The sequence below is a fragment of the Heloderma suspectum genome, chromosome 5, assembly GCF_057233095.1.
Source record: "Heloderma suspectum isolate Gila_16-S chromosome 5, 16-S_ref, whole genome shotgun sequence".
Taxonomy (NCBI): Eukaryota; Metazoa; Chordata; class Lepidosauria; order Squamata; family Helodermatidae; genus Heloderma; species Heloderma suspectum.
The window spans coordinates 64271002-64290316 of record NC_139462.1 but is presented as its reverse complement, the minus strand read 5'-3'; the positions used below and the strand labels follow the sequence as shown (position 1 = coordinate 64290316).

At 43.1% G+C, this 19315-nt stretch overlaps 1 protein-coding gene across 1 annotated transcript in view; it reads left to right on the top strand.

Moving 5' to 3' along the window:
* Positions 1-19315, top strand: part of IQCM (IQ motif containing M) — a 133431-nt gene that overhangs the window by 42131 nt on the left and 71985 nt on the right. The window contains exons 6-7 of the mRNA XM_084859766.1: positions 15013-15202; positions 16283-16427. Of these exons, the coding sequence (XP_084715892.1) occupies positions 15013-15202; positions 16283-16427 (335 nt within the window). The remainder of the gene's footprint in view (positions 1-15012; positions 15203-16282; positions 16428-19315) is intronic.

Below are 19315 nucleotides of genomic sequence, written 5' to 3'. Positions count from 1 at the left end.
GGGTTGATTTCCTTTGGGATTGACTGATTTGACCTCCTTGCAGTCCAGGGCACTCGTAAGAGTCTTCTCCAGCACCACAGTTCGAAAGCATCAATTCTTCGGTGCTCAGCCTTCCCTATAGTCCAGCTCTCACAGCCATACGTTACTACTGGGAAAACCATAGCTTTGATTAGATGGACCTTTGTCAGCAAGTTGATGTCACTGCTTCTTATTATGCTGTGTGTTGCCACAGCTTTCCTCCCATGGAGCAAGTGTCTTTTAATTTCATGGCTACAGTCACTGTCTGCGGTGATCTTGGAGCCCAAGAAAGTAAAATCTGTCACTGCTTCCATTTCTTCCCCTTCTATATGCCAGGAAGTGATGGGGCCAGATGCCATGATCTTCATTTTTTTAATGTTGAGTTTCAAACCAGCTTTTGCACTCTCCACTTTCACCCTCAACAAGAGGCTCTTTAGATCCTCTTTGCTTTCTGCCATTAGGGTGGTATTGTCTGTGTATCTGAGGTTGTTAATAATTCTCCCGGCAATCTTAATTCCGACCTGTGATTCATCCAACCCAGCGTTTCTCATTATGTACTCTGCATATAAATTAAATAAGCAGGGCGACAATATACAGCCTTGTCGTACTCCTTTCCCAATTTTGAACCAATCGGTTGTTCCATGTCTGGTTCTTACTGTTGCTTCTTGACCCTCGTACAGGTTTCTCAGGAGACAGGTAAGGTGGTCTGGTACTCCCATCTCTTTCAGAATTTGCCACAGTTTGTTGTGATCCACACAATCAAAGGCTTTAGCGTAGTCAATGAAGCAGAAATAGGCATTTTTCTGGAATTCTCTTGCTTTCTCCATGATCCAGCGAATGTTGGCGATTTGATCTCTAGTTCCTCTGCCTTTTTGAAACCCCGCTTGTACTTCGGGTAGTTCTCGGTTCGCATACTGCTGAAGCCTAGCTTGTAGGATTTTGAGCATAACCTTGCTGGCATGTGAAATGAGCACAATTGTATGGTACTATTTGTATAGTATATAGTATTTAATATACAGTATACGAAAAACTGTAATACGTTAATGTGGTGAGGTCTTCTTCACACCTAGGCAATAAGAGCCAAACTCTAGCTTAGAATGATAAAACCAGCTGGAAGGCACCTTAGGGGTTGTCTAGTCAGTGGAGGCTGGTGGCTCCAATGTCAGTGGGACAGTAAATCTGCTGTGGGTTTCAGTGAGAACTAAAGGAGCTCTGCACCTTGGATAGCTGCTTTAGAGTTCTGAATGGTCCTGACTGAAACTCGGAGCAAATTCACTACCCCACTGACATCGGAGCCACCAGCCTCCACTGGATCTAGTCAAACCTCTTGCTCAATCCAGGAATCTTAGAATCATAGAACAGTAGGGTTGGAAGGGGCCTATAAGACCATTGAGTCCAACACCTTGCTCAGTGCAGGAATCCATGTCAAAGCATCCCTGACAGGTAGTTGGCCAGCCTCATCTTGAATGCCTCCAGTATGGGAGAGCCCACTACCTCCCTAGGGTAGTTCTTAGAATCATAGAACAGAAATTGTCATATTGCTCTAACGGTCTAACATCAGTTTTTCCTGATCTTCAGCCAGAATCTGGCTTCCTGTAATTTGAGCATATTATTCCGTGTCCTGCACTCTGGGATGATCAAGAAGAGATCCTGGCCTTCCTCTCTGTGACAACCTTTCAAGTACTTGAAGAGCACTATCCTATCTCCCCTCAGTCTTCTCTTCTCAAGGCTAAACATGCCCAGTTCTTTCGGTCTCTTCTCATAGGGCTTTGTTTCCACTCCCCTGATCATCTTCGTTGCCCTCCACTGAACCCTCTCCAGCTTGTCTGCTTCCTTCTTAAAGTATGGTGCCCAGAACTGGACACAGTCCTCCAGATGAGGCCTAACCAGTGCTGAGTAGAGGGGAACTAGTACTTCCCGGGATTTGGAAGCGATGCTTCTATGAATGCAGCCCAAAAGAGCATTGGCCTTTTTTGCAGCCACATCACATCGTTGGCTCATATTCAGCTTGTGATCTACAACAATTCCAAGATCCCTCTTGCTTGTAGTGCTGTTGAGCCACGTATCACCCATCTTGTAACTGTGCTTTTTCTTTTTCTTTTGGTTTCTTTTTCCTAGGTGCAGAACTTGGCATTTATCCCTATTAAATGTCATTCTGTTGTTTTCTGCCCAGCGCTCCAGCCTATCAAGATCACTTTGAATTTTGTTTCTGTCTTCCAGGATATTAGCTATCCTGCCCAATTTTGTGTCATCTGCAAATTTGATCAGCATTCCCTGCACCTCCTTTTCCAAGTCATTAATAAAAATGTTGAAGAGCACTGGGCCCAGGACTGAGCTCTGCAGTACGCTGCTCGTTGCCTCTCCCCAGTTTGAGAAGATCCCATTGATAATCGGACTCTGAGTCCGATTCTGTAGCCAGCTGTGGATCCACCTGATAGTTGTTTCATCTAGCCCACTTTGAGCTAGTTTGCTAATCAGGATATCATGGGGCACTTTGTCAAAAGCTATGCTGAAATTGAGGTATATGATGTCCACAACATTCCCACAGTCCACAAGGGAGGTTACCTGATCAAAAAATGAGATCAGATTTGTCTGGCAGGATTTGTTCTTGACGAATCCATGTTGGCTTCAAGTAATCACTGCATTGTTTTCAAGGTACTTACACATGGATTGCTTGATAATCTGCTCCAGAATTTTCCCAGGGATTGGTGTCAGACTGACTGGTCTGTAGTTCCCAGGTTCTTCCTTCTTGTGCTTTTTGAAAATAGGGACAACATTAGCCCTCCTCCAGGCATCTGGCATTTCACCTGTCCTCCATGATTTCTCAAAGATAATAGACAGTGGTTCTGAGAGTTCTTCTGCCACTTCCTTTATTATTCTAGGATGTAGTTTATCTGGCCCTGGAGATTGAACTCATTCAAAGTAATTAGGTGTTCCTTGACCATATGCCTAGCAAGCTCAAGCTGCAATCCTGTCCTTTCAGCCTGTACTTTGCCATTTTTTGGGGGGGGGGGTCATAGAGCCTCTTTTGGGAGAAGACTGAGCCATCTTCTAACTGCAGCATCCCTGACAGATGGTCATCCAGCCTCTGTTTAAATATCTCTGGTGAAGGGGAACTGTCTACCTCCCACTGTCAAGCAGCTCTTACCATTAGGAAGTTTCTCCTAATGTTTATCCAAAATCTGCTTCCCTGCAATTTCTACTGACTGGTTGTCATCCTGCCCTCTGGAGCAACAGAAAACAAGTCTGTTCCATGTTTTATGAAGCAGCCCTTTAGATATTTAAAGACAGCTATCATGTCTCCTCTCAATCTTCCCTTCCCCAGGATATATATACCCAGCTCTTTCAATCATTCCTCAGAGGAATTGGTTTCCAGACTTCTCACCATTTTGATTGCCCTCCTCTGGATGCAATCTAGTTTGTCAATGTCCTTCTTAAAATGTCGTGCTCAGAAGAATGAGACACTGTACTCCAGATGTAGTCTGATCAGCGCAGGATAGAGTGGAACTATTGCCTCTCATGCTCTGGACGCTATGCTTCTGTTAATGCAGCCTATTATTTTTGGACAGCTGCTTCACTGCTGATTATATACTAGGAGCATGTTTAAATAGCATGTTTCAGACTAGATATGTATCTTCCTTAACAAAAATGTTGCTGCCCGAAGCTGCTATTTGTCCCTGAAGTGGCATTTGCTGCCCTTCCCCCTTCCTGTCCTCCGCTCTCTCCTGGAGTGTGCTCAAGTTCATCCTTCCCTCCACACTACAGTCCTAATCCAGATTGACATCTCCCCTCAATGTTTGTTCATTCATTTAATTTATATCCCACCGTTCTGCCAAAAATGACACTCAAGGGAGTTAACAATAATACAATACTGCTTAAAAATTGCCCCCCTGACCATCCAAAGTTGCTCACACCTGAAATAGAAGATGCCTTCAAATAATGGACTGTCTACTGTAAAGTAGGACACCTGGTCACCCTAAAGGTCTGCCTAGTCCCTGGTATACTATTTAAGCACACTACTAACATAATATGTATTTTGCCCTAAAACAGCCACCTTCTGAACTTTAATTTTTTTTAATTTACAATATTTATACACTGCTTCACATCAAAGATTCTGGAGCAGTGAACAACAGATTAAAAACAACAACAACATGATATTAAAACAATTAAAACATTTTAAAAGAAACAGATTCCAAACTTAATAAACCATGGCTGGTCACTCAAGGATGGCCTCTCAAAATAATAATGTCTTCAGGAGGCGCCAAAAGCAACACAACATTGCCGCCTGCCTGACTTCCAGAGGCAGGGAGTTCCACAGGAAGGGGGCCACCACCCTGAAGGCTTTTTTCCTGGTGGACTCCAACCAGGCCATGGGTCCATGTGGAACCACCAGGGACATGCCTTCTGATGACCTCAGTGACTGGGTAGGTTGGTAAAGAAGAAGGTGCTCTTTCAGGTATCCTGGTCCCAAGTTGTTTTGGGCTTTGTACACTAGTACTAGAACCTTAAGCCTGGCCCTGTAGTGTATAGGAAGCCAGTGCAGTTCCCTCAGCAAAGGTGCTGCATGCTGAAAGGGGGCAGCTCCTTTTCTACCCTGTTTAAGAGCACTGGAATAAGTTCATAAACTGATATTAGACCTTCAAATCCAGGTTCCCCACACCATGTTTTAATTTTGTTTGTTTGGGTCCCCAACTTCCCTGTGCACCCAAGGATTTGCTTGTTGAATCACTGTTCTCAACAGAAATTACTGATGGTTGGGGCAGGAAGAGTGTTTGCCTATATGTTTTAGAACAGGTATGGGCAACACCTGTCCTGTGGCTGCATGCGTCATGTGTCGTGCACCCAGCTGTGCTGCTGAATTCAGCAGCATTTTTTCTTCTTCTAAACTTTAGAAGAAGGCAGCAGGAGGGAGTGGGCCAATGGGAGACAGATGTCGAAAGTGTGGGCTTTACAACCATCTGGGAAGACATATATTCCTGTACAAAACGGTTAGGCTACATGGGTCCAGCAAAAAGATATATGGTATATTTCACATAATTTTTTCTAAAAAATATTTTGTCTGTTTCAGCTTTACTGCTCCAAATATTGCATCCTTGTTCAGCACAAATTATGCGATCTTTTTTGTTAAAAAAAATCTTATTGCTATCCTATTGCAGTTCATAAATAAATCACCTTTTCTCCAGCAAGTCCTCCAACAGTTTGCTGCTAATCCTCAGAAGATTAATATGCTTTCAGCGATAATCCTTTCATCTGCCAAAGTTCAAAGATGCTTAATCGCTAAAGATAGTGCCTGACAGAATTTCCAGTAAAATGGTACCGCCTTTCATCTCTGATGGAACAGTTTAAATATTCTTTACTGTTTGTCTGCCTCCTAATAGCTTTACATCTGGGCTAATGGCAACCTGTTCTGTCTGTAGTCATAAGATCTTATACCAAGTGATGTATATGCGTGATGGGCAATATACTGCATGAGATGTCAATGCCTGGGGCATGCGCCCCTGATGGCATGGACAGCAGGGATTTGAGACTGTGCCTGGAGAAACAGGAAGAATCACAGGCCTTGTGATAACAGAGTTCGAGCCTGCCCACTCCCCTGCTGCACTGCTGCCAATTATTCAGGTCATTAGGCTAGACAGAAAAATCACATCAAGGCACTGTGACCTTGGGGCAGGGTGAGGCCAGGAATGGCACATCTATTGTACTGTGCCTTGCGGTGATACTCTCTCATACTTTGGATTTGACTTGTGGCACAATGCAAAGAAATCGAGGAAAACAACAGAATGGGAAAGACTAGAGATCTCTTCAAGAAAATTGGAGATCTCAAGGGAACATTTTGTGCAAAGACGGGCATGATAAAGGACAAAGAAGGCAGGGACCTAACAGAAGCAGATGAGATTAAGAAGAGGTGGCAAGAATACACAGAAGAACTATACAGGAAAGATCTGAATGTCTCTGATAGCCATGATAGTGCGGTCACTGAACTTGAGCCGGACATCCTAGAGAGTGAAGTCAAGTAGGCCTTAGGAAGCATTAGTAACAACAAAGCTAGCGGAGATGACAGTATTCCAGCCGAGCTATTTAAAATCCTAAAAGATGATGCTGTTAAAGTGCTGCATTCAATATGCCAACAAATCTGGAACACTCAACTGTGGCCACAAGACTGGAAAAGGTCAGTTTACATTCCAATTCCAAAGAAGGGCAATGCCAAAGAGTGTTCAAACTACCGCACAATTGCGCTCATTTCACATGCCAGCAAGGTGATGCTCAAAATCCTACAAGCTAGGCTTCAGCAGTATGCGAACCGAGAACTACCGGAAGTACAAGCTGGGTTTCGAAGAGGCAGAGGAACTAGAGATCAAATCGCCAACATTCGCTGCATCATGGAGAAAGCAAGAGAATTCCAGAAAAACGTCTATTTCTGCTTCATTGACTACGCTAAAGCCTTTGATTGTGTGGATCACAACAAACTGTGGCAAATTCTGAAAGTGATGGGAGTACCAGACCACCTTATCCATCTCCTGAGAAACCTGTACGAGGGTCAAGAAGCAACAGTAAGAACCAGACATGGAACAACCGATTGGTTCAAAATTGGGAAAGGAGTACGACAAGGCTGCATATTGTCACCCTGCTTATTTAACTTATATGCAGAGTACATCATGAGAAATGCCGGGTTGGATGAATCAGAGGTCGGAATTAAGATTGCCGGGAGAATTATCAACAACCTCCGATATGCAGACGATACCACCCTAATGGCAGAAAGCGAAGAGGATCTCAAGAGCCTCTTGTTGAGGGTGAAAGAGGAAAGTGCAAAAGCTGGTTTGAAACTCAACATTAAAAAAACTAAGATCATGTCATCTGGCCCTATCACTTCCTGGCATATAGAAGGGGAAGAAATGGAAGCAGTGACAGATTTTACTTTCTTGGGCTCCAAGATCACCGCAGACGGTGACTGTAGCCATGAAATTAAAAGACGCTTGCTCCTTGGGAGGAAAGCTATGGCAAACCTAGACAGCATAGTAAGAAGCAGAGACATCACCTTGCTGACAAAGGTCCGTCTAATCAAAGCTATGGTTTTCCCAGTAGTAATGTATGGCTGTGAGAGCTGGACTATAAGGAAGGCTGAGCGCCGAAGAATTGATGCTTTCGAACTGTGGTGCTGGAGAAGACTCTTACGAGTGCCCTGGACTGCAAGGAGGTCAAATCAGTCCATCCTAAAGGAAATCAACCCTGACTGCTCATTGGAAGGACAGATAATGAAGCTGAAGCTCCAATATTTTGGCCACCTAATGAGAAGAGAAAACTCCCTGGAAAAGACCCTGATGCTGGGAAAGACTGAAGGCAAAAGGAGAAGGGGACGGCAGAGGATGAGATGGCTAGATAGCATCACGGATGCAATGAATATGAACTTGAGCATGCTCCGGGAGAGAGCACAGGACAGGAAGGCCTGGCGTGCTATGGTCCATGGGGTCACGAAGAGTCGGACACGACTGAACGACTGAACAACAACAACAACAACAACACACTTGGAAAAGAGGTTGGCCGTCAGTGATGTAATGCATCCAAATCGCCTCGGGTAGTGTAGCTTCAATACACCACTTCAATACTTGTGAAAGATTTTAGAGCAATTTAATTAATGCGTATGATGTCATCTTATGTCGGCTGTCCATGTCTTTTTGTGGATTCCTGGAGAGCCACATAACCCTTTTCTCCCCATTGTTGGGTGCTTTAGTCAGTCTCCAAAGGAAAAAGGGGGAAAAAGTAAGGTGTAGTACAAAAAGGAGAGAAATATAGTGTAAAACTAAGAAAATGACCAATCTTCCTTGTAGTATCAATCCCCCACCCCCATCACACTTAATTTGAAAAAAAACAGATTAAGTGTAAAGTAATGTGGATATTGAAAGTGTGTGTATTTGTAGGGTTAGGGAGAGATGTGCAGTGCAAACCTATACATGTTTACTCAAAAGTAAGTCCCACTGTTTCCAGTGGGATTTACTGCCATGCAAGTGTGCATAGGATTACAGAGGTACACCTGGTTCGCATGTGATGCTAACCTATGTTTTATTGCCCAGGGTTTGTCTGGCAGGCAAACCTACCCAGTGTTTGTCTGGCAGACAACAAACAAACAAACTGTGGGTTGTTTTCTCAATCCCTGGGCTGTTGGTTTCCCTCCTCCTTCACCTGCTCCCTCCTCGTATCCCAAATGCCTTTGTGGCATTGTAGTACTGGCATGTACTGGGTGGTGGTGGTGGTGGTTTGACCACTCTTGCTGATGAAACAACCCACAATTGTGGGTTCATATATAATTACAACCCATGGTTTAAACAACTCAAGAGTTCACAACCCAACAATAAACCATGGATTCTATTTCCGGGTTGTTTGTGGTTAATAAACCATGGTTTGTTAGCATGGCTGGGTTCTCATCGCAACAATCTAGAATTTAACAGCCACAGGTTCATAGAATCATAGAATCATAGAATCATAGAATCATAGAATCATAGAATCATAGAATCATAGAATCATAGAATCGTAAGGTTGGAAGGGGCCTACAAGGCCATCGAGTCCAACCTCCTGCTCAATGCAGGAATTCAAGTCAGAGCATCCCTGAAAGATGGCTGTCCAGCCTCGTCTTGAATGCCTCCAGTGTGGGAGAGCCCACCACCTGCCTAGGTAATTGGTTTGTTAGCATGGCTGGGTTCTCATCGCAACAATCTAGAATTTAACAGCCACAGGTTCATAGAATCATAGAATCATAGAATCATAGAATCATAGAATCATAGAATCATAGAATCGTAAGGTTGGAAGGGGCCTACAAGGCCATCAAGTCCAACCCCCTGCTCAATGCAGGAATCCGAGTCAGAGCATCTCCGACAGATCGCTGTCCAGCTTTGTCTTGAATGCCTCCAGCGTGGGAGAGCCCACCACCTCCCTAGGGAATATAGACCATGGGTTAGCATTACGAATCAAGCTGTAGCCTTCAATGCACTTCTGGCTCCTTATACAGAACATACAGCATGCAAAATTGCCATTTTAAGGGGGGAAATGCAGCTCCCTTTTTTTAGCTCTAACGTCAGCAGTATGAGCTTTCTCTGGGCTCCCATGCTCCCGTCCCAACACCACCAGAGTGCCAGAGCAGGTGCACCACAAGGATTTGCAGTGTTCCCACCTGCTTGTTCCTACAGTGGAAGCCAGAGCACCATATTGGTACCACCATAATTATTTGATGGAGAGTGTGTAGTGGAGACAGGCTAGGGTTGGGCTAGCTGGTACGTCAGGTGGCTACTGGTGGCACAGTAGTTGCCTGTTTAAGTTTTGTGCCTTCTTTACTCAGAGCCCCACTCCTTTAAGCTGGAAGCGGATACAGAGGGCGTGGCTATAATGGGCCAGAGCTCTTCACAGGCATGGGTGAGAGAAAAACTGGGATTTTTCTTCTTTTAGAGTGGGGGGCAATGAGTGTTTGAGGGTACATTCATTGAAGGGGAATTGATTTGAGGGCTCTCAGAAGTGAATTTTTTGGCTTAACTTATTTGAAAGAGGTTTTATTATGGGTGAGAAAATAATTTTTGAAGGAAACTAAATGAAGGTGAAATTATTCTGAGGGTTTGAAGTTTGTAGTTCAGATCTCACTTTTGCCTTGAAGTGAATATATGGCCTTGGGCAAGTCACTTGTTCCTTTACCTTCTGTAAAATAGATGTTGCGGAGTCAAAGGAGTGGTTTGCTGTTTGGGCTTGGGCACAACCCCAGTCTGCAAGTCTATTGTCTCCATCTAGTTATGGACTTTGCTTCCAACAGTGACCAGTCAGATGCCTCTGGGAAGCTTATGAGCAGGGCATGAGGGCAGTGGCATCTGACCTACTAGACTGAGACGTACGTAAGTGGTGAAGCGTAGCATTTCAGCAAATTTCATGAGTGTGTGTATTTATGGGGATGGGTGGGAATTTACCACTGGATTTGGGTGGGGCGGTGGTGGTGTGAGTGCTGCAGTTGTTTTATCCATCTTTTTTAAAAAAGTTAGTTTGCTGACCTCTTGAAAAGTCAATGAAATGCTTCCTCTTTCGAAATTGGTGCATCTGGGCTCAGTCCTAAAATATGCTGCTTTGATAAGTGGATTGGAGCCAGATGCTTTAGTCCCATTGAAATCAGTGGGACAAGTTGTTATTAACAAGTCCCATTGATTTCAATGGGACTAAAGCGTGACCAAGTTAGTCTGGATCCAACCCACTGAGTTTTCCATTAAGATATCACTGGAGGAGCTCAGGTGGAGCAGATAGGAGGATCTTTGGTGGGTGAAGCTGAGGAAAGTTGAAGTGAGCAATGGCTTGGTTGGGTGAATAGGGCTGTTAGAACCACTAATTTTTGAGGCACCAACCACTCCTGTTTCTACATCTATTTTACCAATTAACAAAAAATCTGAGGAAAACTTATAATTTTCTTGCCTTTCAGTTTCAGCTTCCTCTCTCAGATCAACAACATATGAGGGACTGGGGTCTAGAATTAGAATTGTAACCATATTATGGAAGTAATGTGTGCCAGTAATATAACCTAAAAAACACCAGTCAATTCTCAGCTACAGAACAAAAGCCAACATGCTTGCTGGGGATGATGGGAAGTATATTCCAACACATTTGGAGAGTACCAGGTTAGGCGAGGATGGTTAACTGCTTCTGAATATTACACTGTTTTCTGTTGCTAGTTTTTCATAAACCTTGACCTAGTATTCTTTGTACACTGCTCCAAATGTTCCTTTTTAAAAGAGAAAATGAATTTCAGAATTGCAACTGTATGCAGTAGATATGCAATTCATATGTGTAGGCCCTCGCGGTATCAACACACATAACAGAAGTTCTGCTTCAAGGTCACTATGCAGCACGTGGCAGCCTCTTGGCTCAGTTTAACAGTACATCGGCCAACTCAAAGCAAATGGCAATTACACTAGAAATTACATTTGGACAAAATAGGAAGGCTGGGCCTGTTAAAGGAGGCAGAATATTTGCTTTGAGAGAATGTGGGTTGGTAGGTGATTGGATAGGGAGGAGACAGACATCTGATCTTGAACTTGGCAACCCCTCCAGCTGGTTTAGTCACATATTTTCAGCTCAAAATCTATTTGGCCTTTACAACAGCCAAAATAAATGTCCCTTAATCACTTCCAACCTATTAACAGATGGGTAAACAGCTTTTATAAATGGGGCATACAAAATACTTCAATATCAGCCAAAACTAATTAGTGGCAATAGCTGAACCAAAGATGTATAATTCAAGTAATATATATTAATGCAGATAAAAGTATGATCAATTTTTTAAAAATCCTTTCAAATAATATACTTTAAAAAGTCATGATGGGTTTCATTTAAAGTTGAGGAATACAGAATTAGATTCATAGAATCATAGAATAGTAGGGTTGGAGGGGGCCTACAAGACCATCGAGTCCAACCCCCTACTCAATGCAGGAATCCAAGTCAGAGCATCCCCGACAGATGGCTGTCCAGCCTCATTTTGAATGCCTCCAGTGTGGAAGAGCCCACTACCTCCCTAGGGAATTGGTTCCATTGTCGCATTGCTGTAACAGTCAGGAAGTTTTTCCTGATGTTCAGCGGGAATCTGGCTTCCTGTCACTTGAGCCCATTATTCCATGTCCTGCATTCTGGGATGATCGAGAAGAGATCCTGGCCTTCCTCTCTGTGACAAACTTTCAAGTACTTGAAGAATGCTATCCTATCTCCCCTCAGTCTTCTCTTCTCAAGGCTAAACATGCACAGTTCTTCCAGTCTCTCTTCATAGGGCTTTGTTTCCACTCCCCTGATCATCTTTGTTGCCCTCCTCTGAACCCTCTCCAGCTTGTCTGCTTCCTTCTTAAAGTGCGATGCCCAGAACTGGACACAGTACTCCCGATGAGGCCTAAGCAGTGCTGAGTAGAGGGGAACTAGTACTTCCCGGGATTTGGAAGCTATGCTTCTATTAATGCAGACCCAAATAGCATTTGCCTTTTTTGCAGCCCCATCACATTGTTGGCTCATATTCAGCTTGTGATCGACAACAATACCAAAATCCTTCTCGCTTGTAGTGTTGTTGAGCCACGTATTCCCCATCTTGAACTGTGCATTTGGTGTTTTTCCTAGGTGCAGAACTTGGCATTTATCCCTGTTAAATGTCATTCTGTTGTTTTCTGCCCAGTGCTCCAGCCTATCAAGATCACTTTGAATTTTGTTTTTGTGTTCCAGGGCATTAGCTATCCTGCCCAATTTTGTGTCATCTGCAAATTTGATCAGCATTCCCTGCGCCTCCTCCTCCAAGTCATTAATAAAAATGTTGAAGAGCACTGACTGGGCCCAGGACTGAGCCCTGCGGTACCCCACTCATTACCTCTCCCCAGTTTGAGAAGATCCCATTGATCAGCACTCTTTGAGTGTGATTCTGTAGCCAACTGTGGATCCACCTGATTGTTGTTTCATCAAGTCCGCTTTGAGCTAGTTTGCTCAAAGATACTCTTCCTTTGTAGCTTAGCCTTCCTTCCATTTCCTATATGTGTCCTTTTTTTGTTTTCAGGTCGTCTCTACGTTTTTTTGTGAAGCCACATTGGCTTCTTCTGTTGTCTTCCACCTTTTTTCTTGTTGGAATGGTTTGTAATTGTGCCTTTAGAGTTTCCTTTTTAAAAACTCCCACCCATCTTGGACTCCTTTTCTCATTAGAGTCACTTGCCATGGGACCTTACTTATCATTGTTCTGAGTTTATTAAAACTGGCTTTCCTAAAACCCAGGGTATGCGTTTGGCCACACTCACCTTTTGCTTCCTTTAGAACCAAGAACTCAAGTATAACATGGTCGCTTTCCCCCAGAGTTCCTGTAACTGCTTTTTTACTCACTAAGTCATCTCTGTTGGTTAGGATCAAGTCAAGGATAGCTGATCCTCTAGTTCCTTCTCCACTTTCTCCACCTGCCATCCTTATTCAATAGCTGAACCACCATTTCTTTCCTCTGTCTTTTACTATGCATGTAGCTGAAGAAATTCTAATTTGTGTTTGCTTCTTTCCTACATTAAGGGTGCAATGCTATATGAAAGACCTTCTGGCTGAGAGGCTATAAGATTTGGTGGAAGGTCTGCTATGTCAGTGGAACACTAGATATGCCACCACCATGACAGATACACTGGTGAAGCACCCCAATATACTGGTGGAACAAGCGATTGGTGGAGCTGTTGTATTGGCCAAGATGCCCTGGTGGAATAGCTTCAACAGAGTGGAGTCATAGGCATGATGGAAAGGAAAATTTGGTGGGACACCGAATTGGGCATGAAAGTAACTTATTATAATTCTCTATGTTGAGATAGCATCCTCCCGATCTATGCATCCCTATATATTGGGCTATATCATCCAGATGATGTGTGAAAAAGGCTGGTAGCCCTTGTCACTCTCACTTGCCATTCTGCCTTCAGTGTGGCTATCTTTGAAACTTTCGTGTGTTCCATACTTGCATTGAATGTGTCAGGATAGTACAAAGCAGGGTTTCTTGATACTGTCACTGTGTCATTTTTCATAACATCACAGCAAACTTGATTTATATTGATTTATTTAGAATATTTGAATTCTACTATTCCAAAAAATAAATTAATATAAGGCTGCTTCCAAAGAACATCCCCACTCCATGAGGCCCAACTATGATTTAAAAATCATTTTAATACACAATATAAATATAAAAATGAAAAAAAGATCAATAGAACTGAAATAAAAAAAATAAAACCACAGAGCAGTAAAAGGTCAAAACAACAATCAGATCAGCATCACTGTTCATAAAATGCCCAGGCACATAAAATGGTTGTCTTTTCCCTAAAACTTAACAGGGTATGTTCCAGGTACACATTATTAGAGATGATGTTCCAAAACCAGGGTGCTGAAACAGAAAAGGCTCTCAGTCACCACTAGAGATGTATGAGAAATTTGTTTCAGTTTGTTTTTGATCAGGATTTACACATTTTACACCTTCCAGACCAAATATGGACTTAGATGCAATCTGCGGTCAACGTCTGTACATTTCCAAGTTTGCAATGTGATTTGCAGACCCCTCCCAAATGCATTCGACAACATGAGTGCACTTGAAAAATACGCATGAAAAAAAGTGTACTCTTGAAAAATGTGCACAAATATGCGTTAAATCGATAGGAGAAGAATGCATACATTTCAAAGATGCGCACAATTGATGCATATATTTAGAAAAATATGAATGGGAAAATATGCAGATAAAACAAAGACACAAAGCTTGCAATCTGATATGGATTTGAGTTGGAACGAGCTTCGAGATGGAATTTGGAGAATTTCCATCTGAGCTCGGATTTGCTGATTGGCACATCCCTAGTCACAGGCACAGCTGACTTCATCTCCAAAGTTGGGTGGGCCCTGAGAAGGGCTCCCAAAGGAGATCTTAACAGTTGGGCAGGTTCATATGAGAGCAAGCAGCCCTTCAGGTACCTGGATCCCAAGCTTTAAAGGTACAAAAACAATACTAATTGTATTGTACTCAGAGGAAGCCAGTGATGTGTTTAGATTGTGGCGGAGGGGCTCAGAATTTGGAATAACTTCATTTACTGTGAAAAATCTCTTACCCATCTCTTTTCCTGAGCTGCCGATCTACAACAATTTTTAAGCATGTGTGTGTATGTATTATCATGCATTCACTAAATGAGCTCATATAAACCAATACATAAAAAGTAACATTGATTGAAGGATAGCTCATGTATTCAAATTTAGCCACATTACCTGATTAATATTTTGAATGCTGCTAAATCAGAGTGCATCTCATTGACTTTAGTAAGATTGCGTTGGAGCAAAAGGGTATAAATTGCAGCTTTAGAAACCTTAATTATGGTTTTCAATTAAAACATTTATAGTTTTTGTGTGAAAATTTTAATTTGCATTGTTTTCATAATATGTTAAACTTTTTTTTTTTTGCTAAGCATTGTATCTAGTTTAAAACAAATATTTTTTCTGTTTTTCTTATTTTAGAAAAAAACGTGCTATGACTATAATTAATGAGAAAGTCAAAAGGATCGGGCCACACTTAGAAGTCTTTGAAGCTTTTAATAAAAATCGAAGGGTACCTAAAAAGGATAAAGCTGTTTCAGCTGCCACTTGTATTCAGAAACTTATCAGAGGATGGCTTGATCGTACCAGAATGGGCAGAATAAGGATGAAGGTAACATGTTAGGATTTGAGTAAGATGCAGCAATGAGGGACACTATGCTTAGATTCTCTGTGAAACCATTGCATATTAGGCAGTTCCTTAAGCAGCTTGGACAACAATGATGATTCTTATGGATTTATATTAGCCCAGCAATTTGACAGTAGGGAGCTGATTGATTGGGGAAGTGGACTCGTTTCTATTCCCATTCCCATTCTCCATCTTCCGCTTCCCCAGAGCACATGCTTTGTTTACAGAAGCAGTGGAGGCTGGTGGCTCCAATTTCAGTGGGGCTGTTCATCCATTTTGGGTTTTAGTCAGAACCAGCCAGAACTCTAAAGGAGCTATCCAAGGTTCTGAACCCATTTTGGGGATAGGGTTCAGCACCTTGGATAGTTCTGAACCCAGAATGGGTTCACAGCCCCACCGAAATCAGAGCCTCCAGCTGCCACTTGGTTCCAGGATCAATTCCTGGAATCTCCAGTAAAAGGATCATCTAGTGGGAGATGGGAAAGATGCCTGCCTGAGAACCTGGAAAGCCTCTGGCAGTCAAAACAGAGAATACTGAGCTAGATATACTGCCCAGTATAAGGCAGATACCTAAGGTATATTTCCTGCAGCTCAAAACTAAGTTAAATATATCGAAGTACCATAGATTTCAGTGGGACTTGGTGTGCTATGGCCTTTATTTACACTCTGTAATAAGTGTATCATGTGTAATCTCCCAACTCAGGTTGCAGTCACTTCTAATCCTCCATCAGTTCTCATGTGTCTTGATGGCTACTCTTGCATCCTCCTAGCTGTATTTTTTCTCTCCCAAAACTAATGCCTGCTGCTCTTCATTCTATTTTCCACTTTTGATGTGTAGAATTCCTACAGTAATTTGGTCAGGCCTTTGATCTTTGCCACATCAGATTTCTTCAGTGTGTTGGGGTGACAGCAGTTGTGCATTACTGCAAGGGATTCATCCCTTTTCACCATCTCAACGATTTTTGTACTTTACACATCTATTATTTTTACTCCTCGTGTGCTTTTTCTGGTCATCCTTTCCTTATTTTTAAAATAAATTGAAATGAAATATGTCTGCAATTACAGGCTAAGAGCCACGGGCCAAATTTGCTATCTGTTATAAAGGAATACCGTAAAATGATGTTTCGAATTAAGCGCCGATGTGGAATTATGGACCCAACTACACCATTAATATTTGACCAGCTAGAAGACTGGCTTGACCGGAAAAAATGTATGTGTTGGTATTTTTCAGAGCAATTCCTAATTGAAATAATAGTTACAGTGCATCTGGTTTGCATGCAGTCACCCCCAAGTTCAGTCCCTAGCATTTCCAATTAAATGGATCAGGTATCAGGTGATGGAAAAGACCTAATTCTGGGACTCTGCTTGGAGCAGAAGGTAGCTCTCCAGATGTTTTGCACTTCAGCTCCCAGAAGCCTCTGCCAGCATGGCTAATGATCAGGAATGCTGGGAGTTGAAGTCCAAATCATCTGGAGATCTGCTTTCTGCCCACCCTGGAGTAGACAATACTGGGCTTGATGGAAACATAGTGGTATAAGGCAGCATCCTCATTTTTGGAGCTTTCAGCTATAGTACTGTGTTGTGCCAGGTTTCTAAGGTTGGAACTACATGCGATGGTGGCAGTCTCATATCATCCAATGCAGGTCACCACCAAACAGCAGTAAAGTGGTGGTCTCTGTGTTGGGGTGTGTGTGTGTCTGCATTTCCAGCAGCAGGAAGGAAGGGCAGTGTGACCAGTGGTGTAGTGGAGTCAGGGCTCACAGGAATGCAGCACCAGCACTTTTCCATCAGCAGGGATGCTGGCTCACCTGCCAACCCCACCCCCTGACTTCCGTGTTTCCTGTGAGCTTAGCTGCAATCCTCACAGTAGCTAGGAGGAAATGAATTTTCCCCACAACAATGTATTATTCTCTGTTGTTTTTCAAAGTACCTTGGGGTGGCTCAGTCCTGAATGGGAAATTAAGATCCATTAGCTTTACAAAGGACATGCTTCTGGTGGAGATGAAAACTCCTGGAACTGGTTTGTAGATCTGGATCCATGCAGCTGGACTCTGCTTGGGGGTTGTGGCTACGGGGAGAGTCAGGATGACACCTGCATTTCCAAATGTGTGACCACTGAGTGATGAAAGCCCTGTTCACCTGTACCTCCTTCCCACAGATGCTTTTCAGAATGGGAAATGAGCCCAGCTGGGAGGAAAGTGGAAGCAGGGGTAGGGAGTGGCCGGCAGAGGAAGGATCCTGCATCCAGTGGGGGCTAGTGGCTCCTATTTCGGTTGGGCTGTGAATCCATTTTGGGTTTCAGTCAGAATCCCAAAGGAGCTATCCAAGGTGCTGGACCCATTTTGGGGATAGGGTTCAGCACCTTGGATAGCTCCTTTAGAGTTCAGGCTGAAACCTGAATGGATTCACAGCCCCACTGGAATCAGAGCCACCAGTCTCCACTGCCAGTCTACATCTGCCCTCAGCTCCTCCACTGGAAATCACTGCGCTGCTGTTTGGCAGCATCCAGAGAGATGGGTCTGCCATGGTCACCTATAGTTCTCATGCTAACTGAGCTCTCATTTAAATGCTAATGTCTTCCATGTGGAAGCTGCCAGAAGGCCTTTCCACAGTGGCATATGAGGGGCACAACATTTAAAAGCACATTATGGAGTGCACGGTCCTAGCGGCATGCAATGTTTGCATGCCAGCACTGCACATCCTTGGCAGCAGTGGCACTGGCACATGGAACCAGCAGGGACGGAGGAGGCGCGTGCATCAGCAAACGTGCCTTGCGCTGTGCTGCCAAAGGCTTTTTGGCAGCCTCCGTGTGGCAGCTGTAATGTTTAAACAGACCCTGAGATCAGAAGTGATGGAGCCCACTGGCAAGTGGGTCACAACCTGAGTATTCCTAGTGAGAGAGTTTGAGAAACAGGCAGGGCCATCTACAGAGGAAGACTATACTGGCAGACATACTTAGGCACAGGATATGGAGCGTGCATAGGGGCAGCATGGCAAAGCAACAGTCTCTTCCTGATGCTGCACCATCTATCATGCTAGTGATGCTAAACGTTAAGAAGCGGTAGCAGTTAAGTATGAAGTACTTAGAGGTTAAGCAGTAGCATTAGTAAAGTAACTGAAGAGTAGGTAGTAGCGATTATACCACCCAACACTGCCAGTGATTATATACTGTTCAATGTATTCAAAGTATTCACTGTTCAGTGGTGCATCTAGGTGATTTTAGAGCCTGGACTTAAAAGGTTTTATGCCCCCACCTCACGCCTTTAGACGGCCATGTGTATTACTTCAGTTGTAAAGCACACAAGTAACATTTCTCTTTTCCTTGCCCCCAACCACCATTCCATGCTTTACAACTGCTTCTATACTCCTGGTTATGTTAGAGCAAACCAAAAACCTCCCAACACCTCTCCCCAGTTTGACAACTCTGATTAAAAAAAAAAGGAATAGTCTGAGCATGTGCAGTTTTGCATTTTAAACTCAAATCATAACACCAGGAATAAAATGGAGTTTGTTTCTGCTGTTCTGAGCCTAAACATTTTCTACACAAGGCTGTTAATCTGCCAGATCTACTTTTGGTTTTGTCTCAGAATTGAGATCCGAGGTCTACATAAAGAGCTTTTCCTTTTCTGCTTTTCCACTACATAACCTCTAGATGGCACTGTGCTATAGCAGAATAATGCAATTATATAAGTAGAAAAATATGTGGGGTGTTTTGCTTTCAGAAATAATACTCCCTGTTCTAACTGCCCCCTGCCCCCAACCTGGGAAAGTGCTCTTAAAAAACAAGCAAAACTAGAGGGTCACCATGATGTTGTCTAAATAATCTGTAAATAACCATGAGTAAGGTTATTTACAGATGAACACACAATAAATGCCTCATATAGAAATGCTCTTACATGGGAGTAGGCACCATTTTGTTGTAGAAATGAATTATTATTTCTTTGAAAATATATTATCCAAGTCCACCTCTGGGTTAACACAGAAAAAGAATTCTAACTTTAAACCCTAAAAATGCAACAAGAGAGCTGTGTAAGTGCCTGCTTATAGGCAACCAGGCAGCCAATTAATACCTCCATTTTACAGGTGGGGATCATGAAA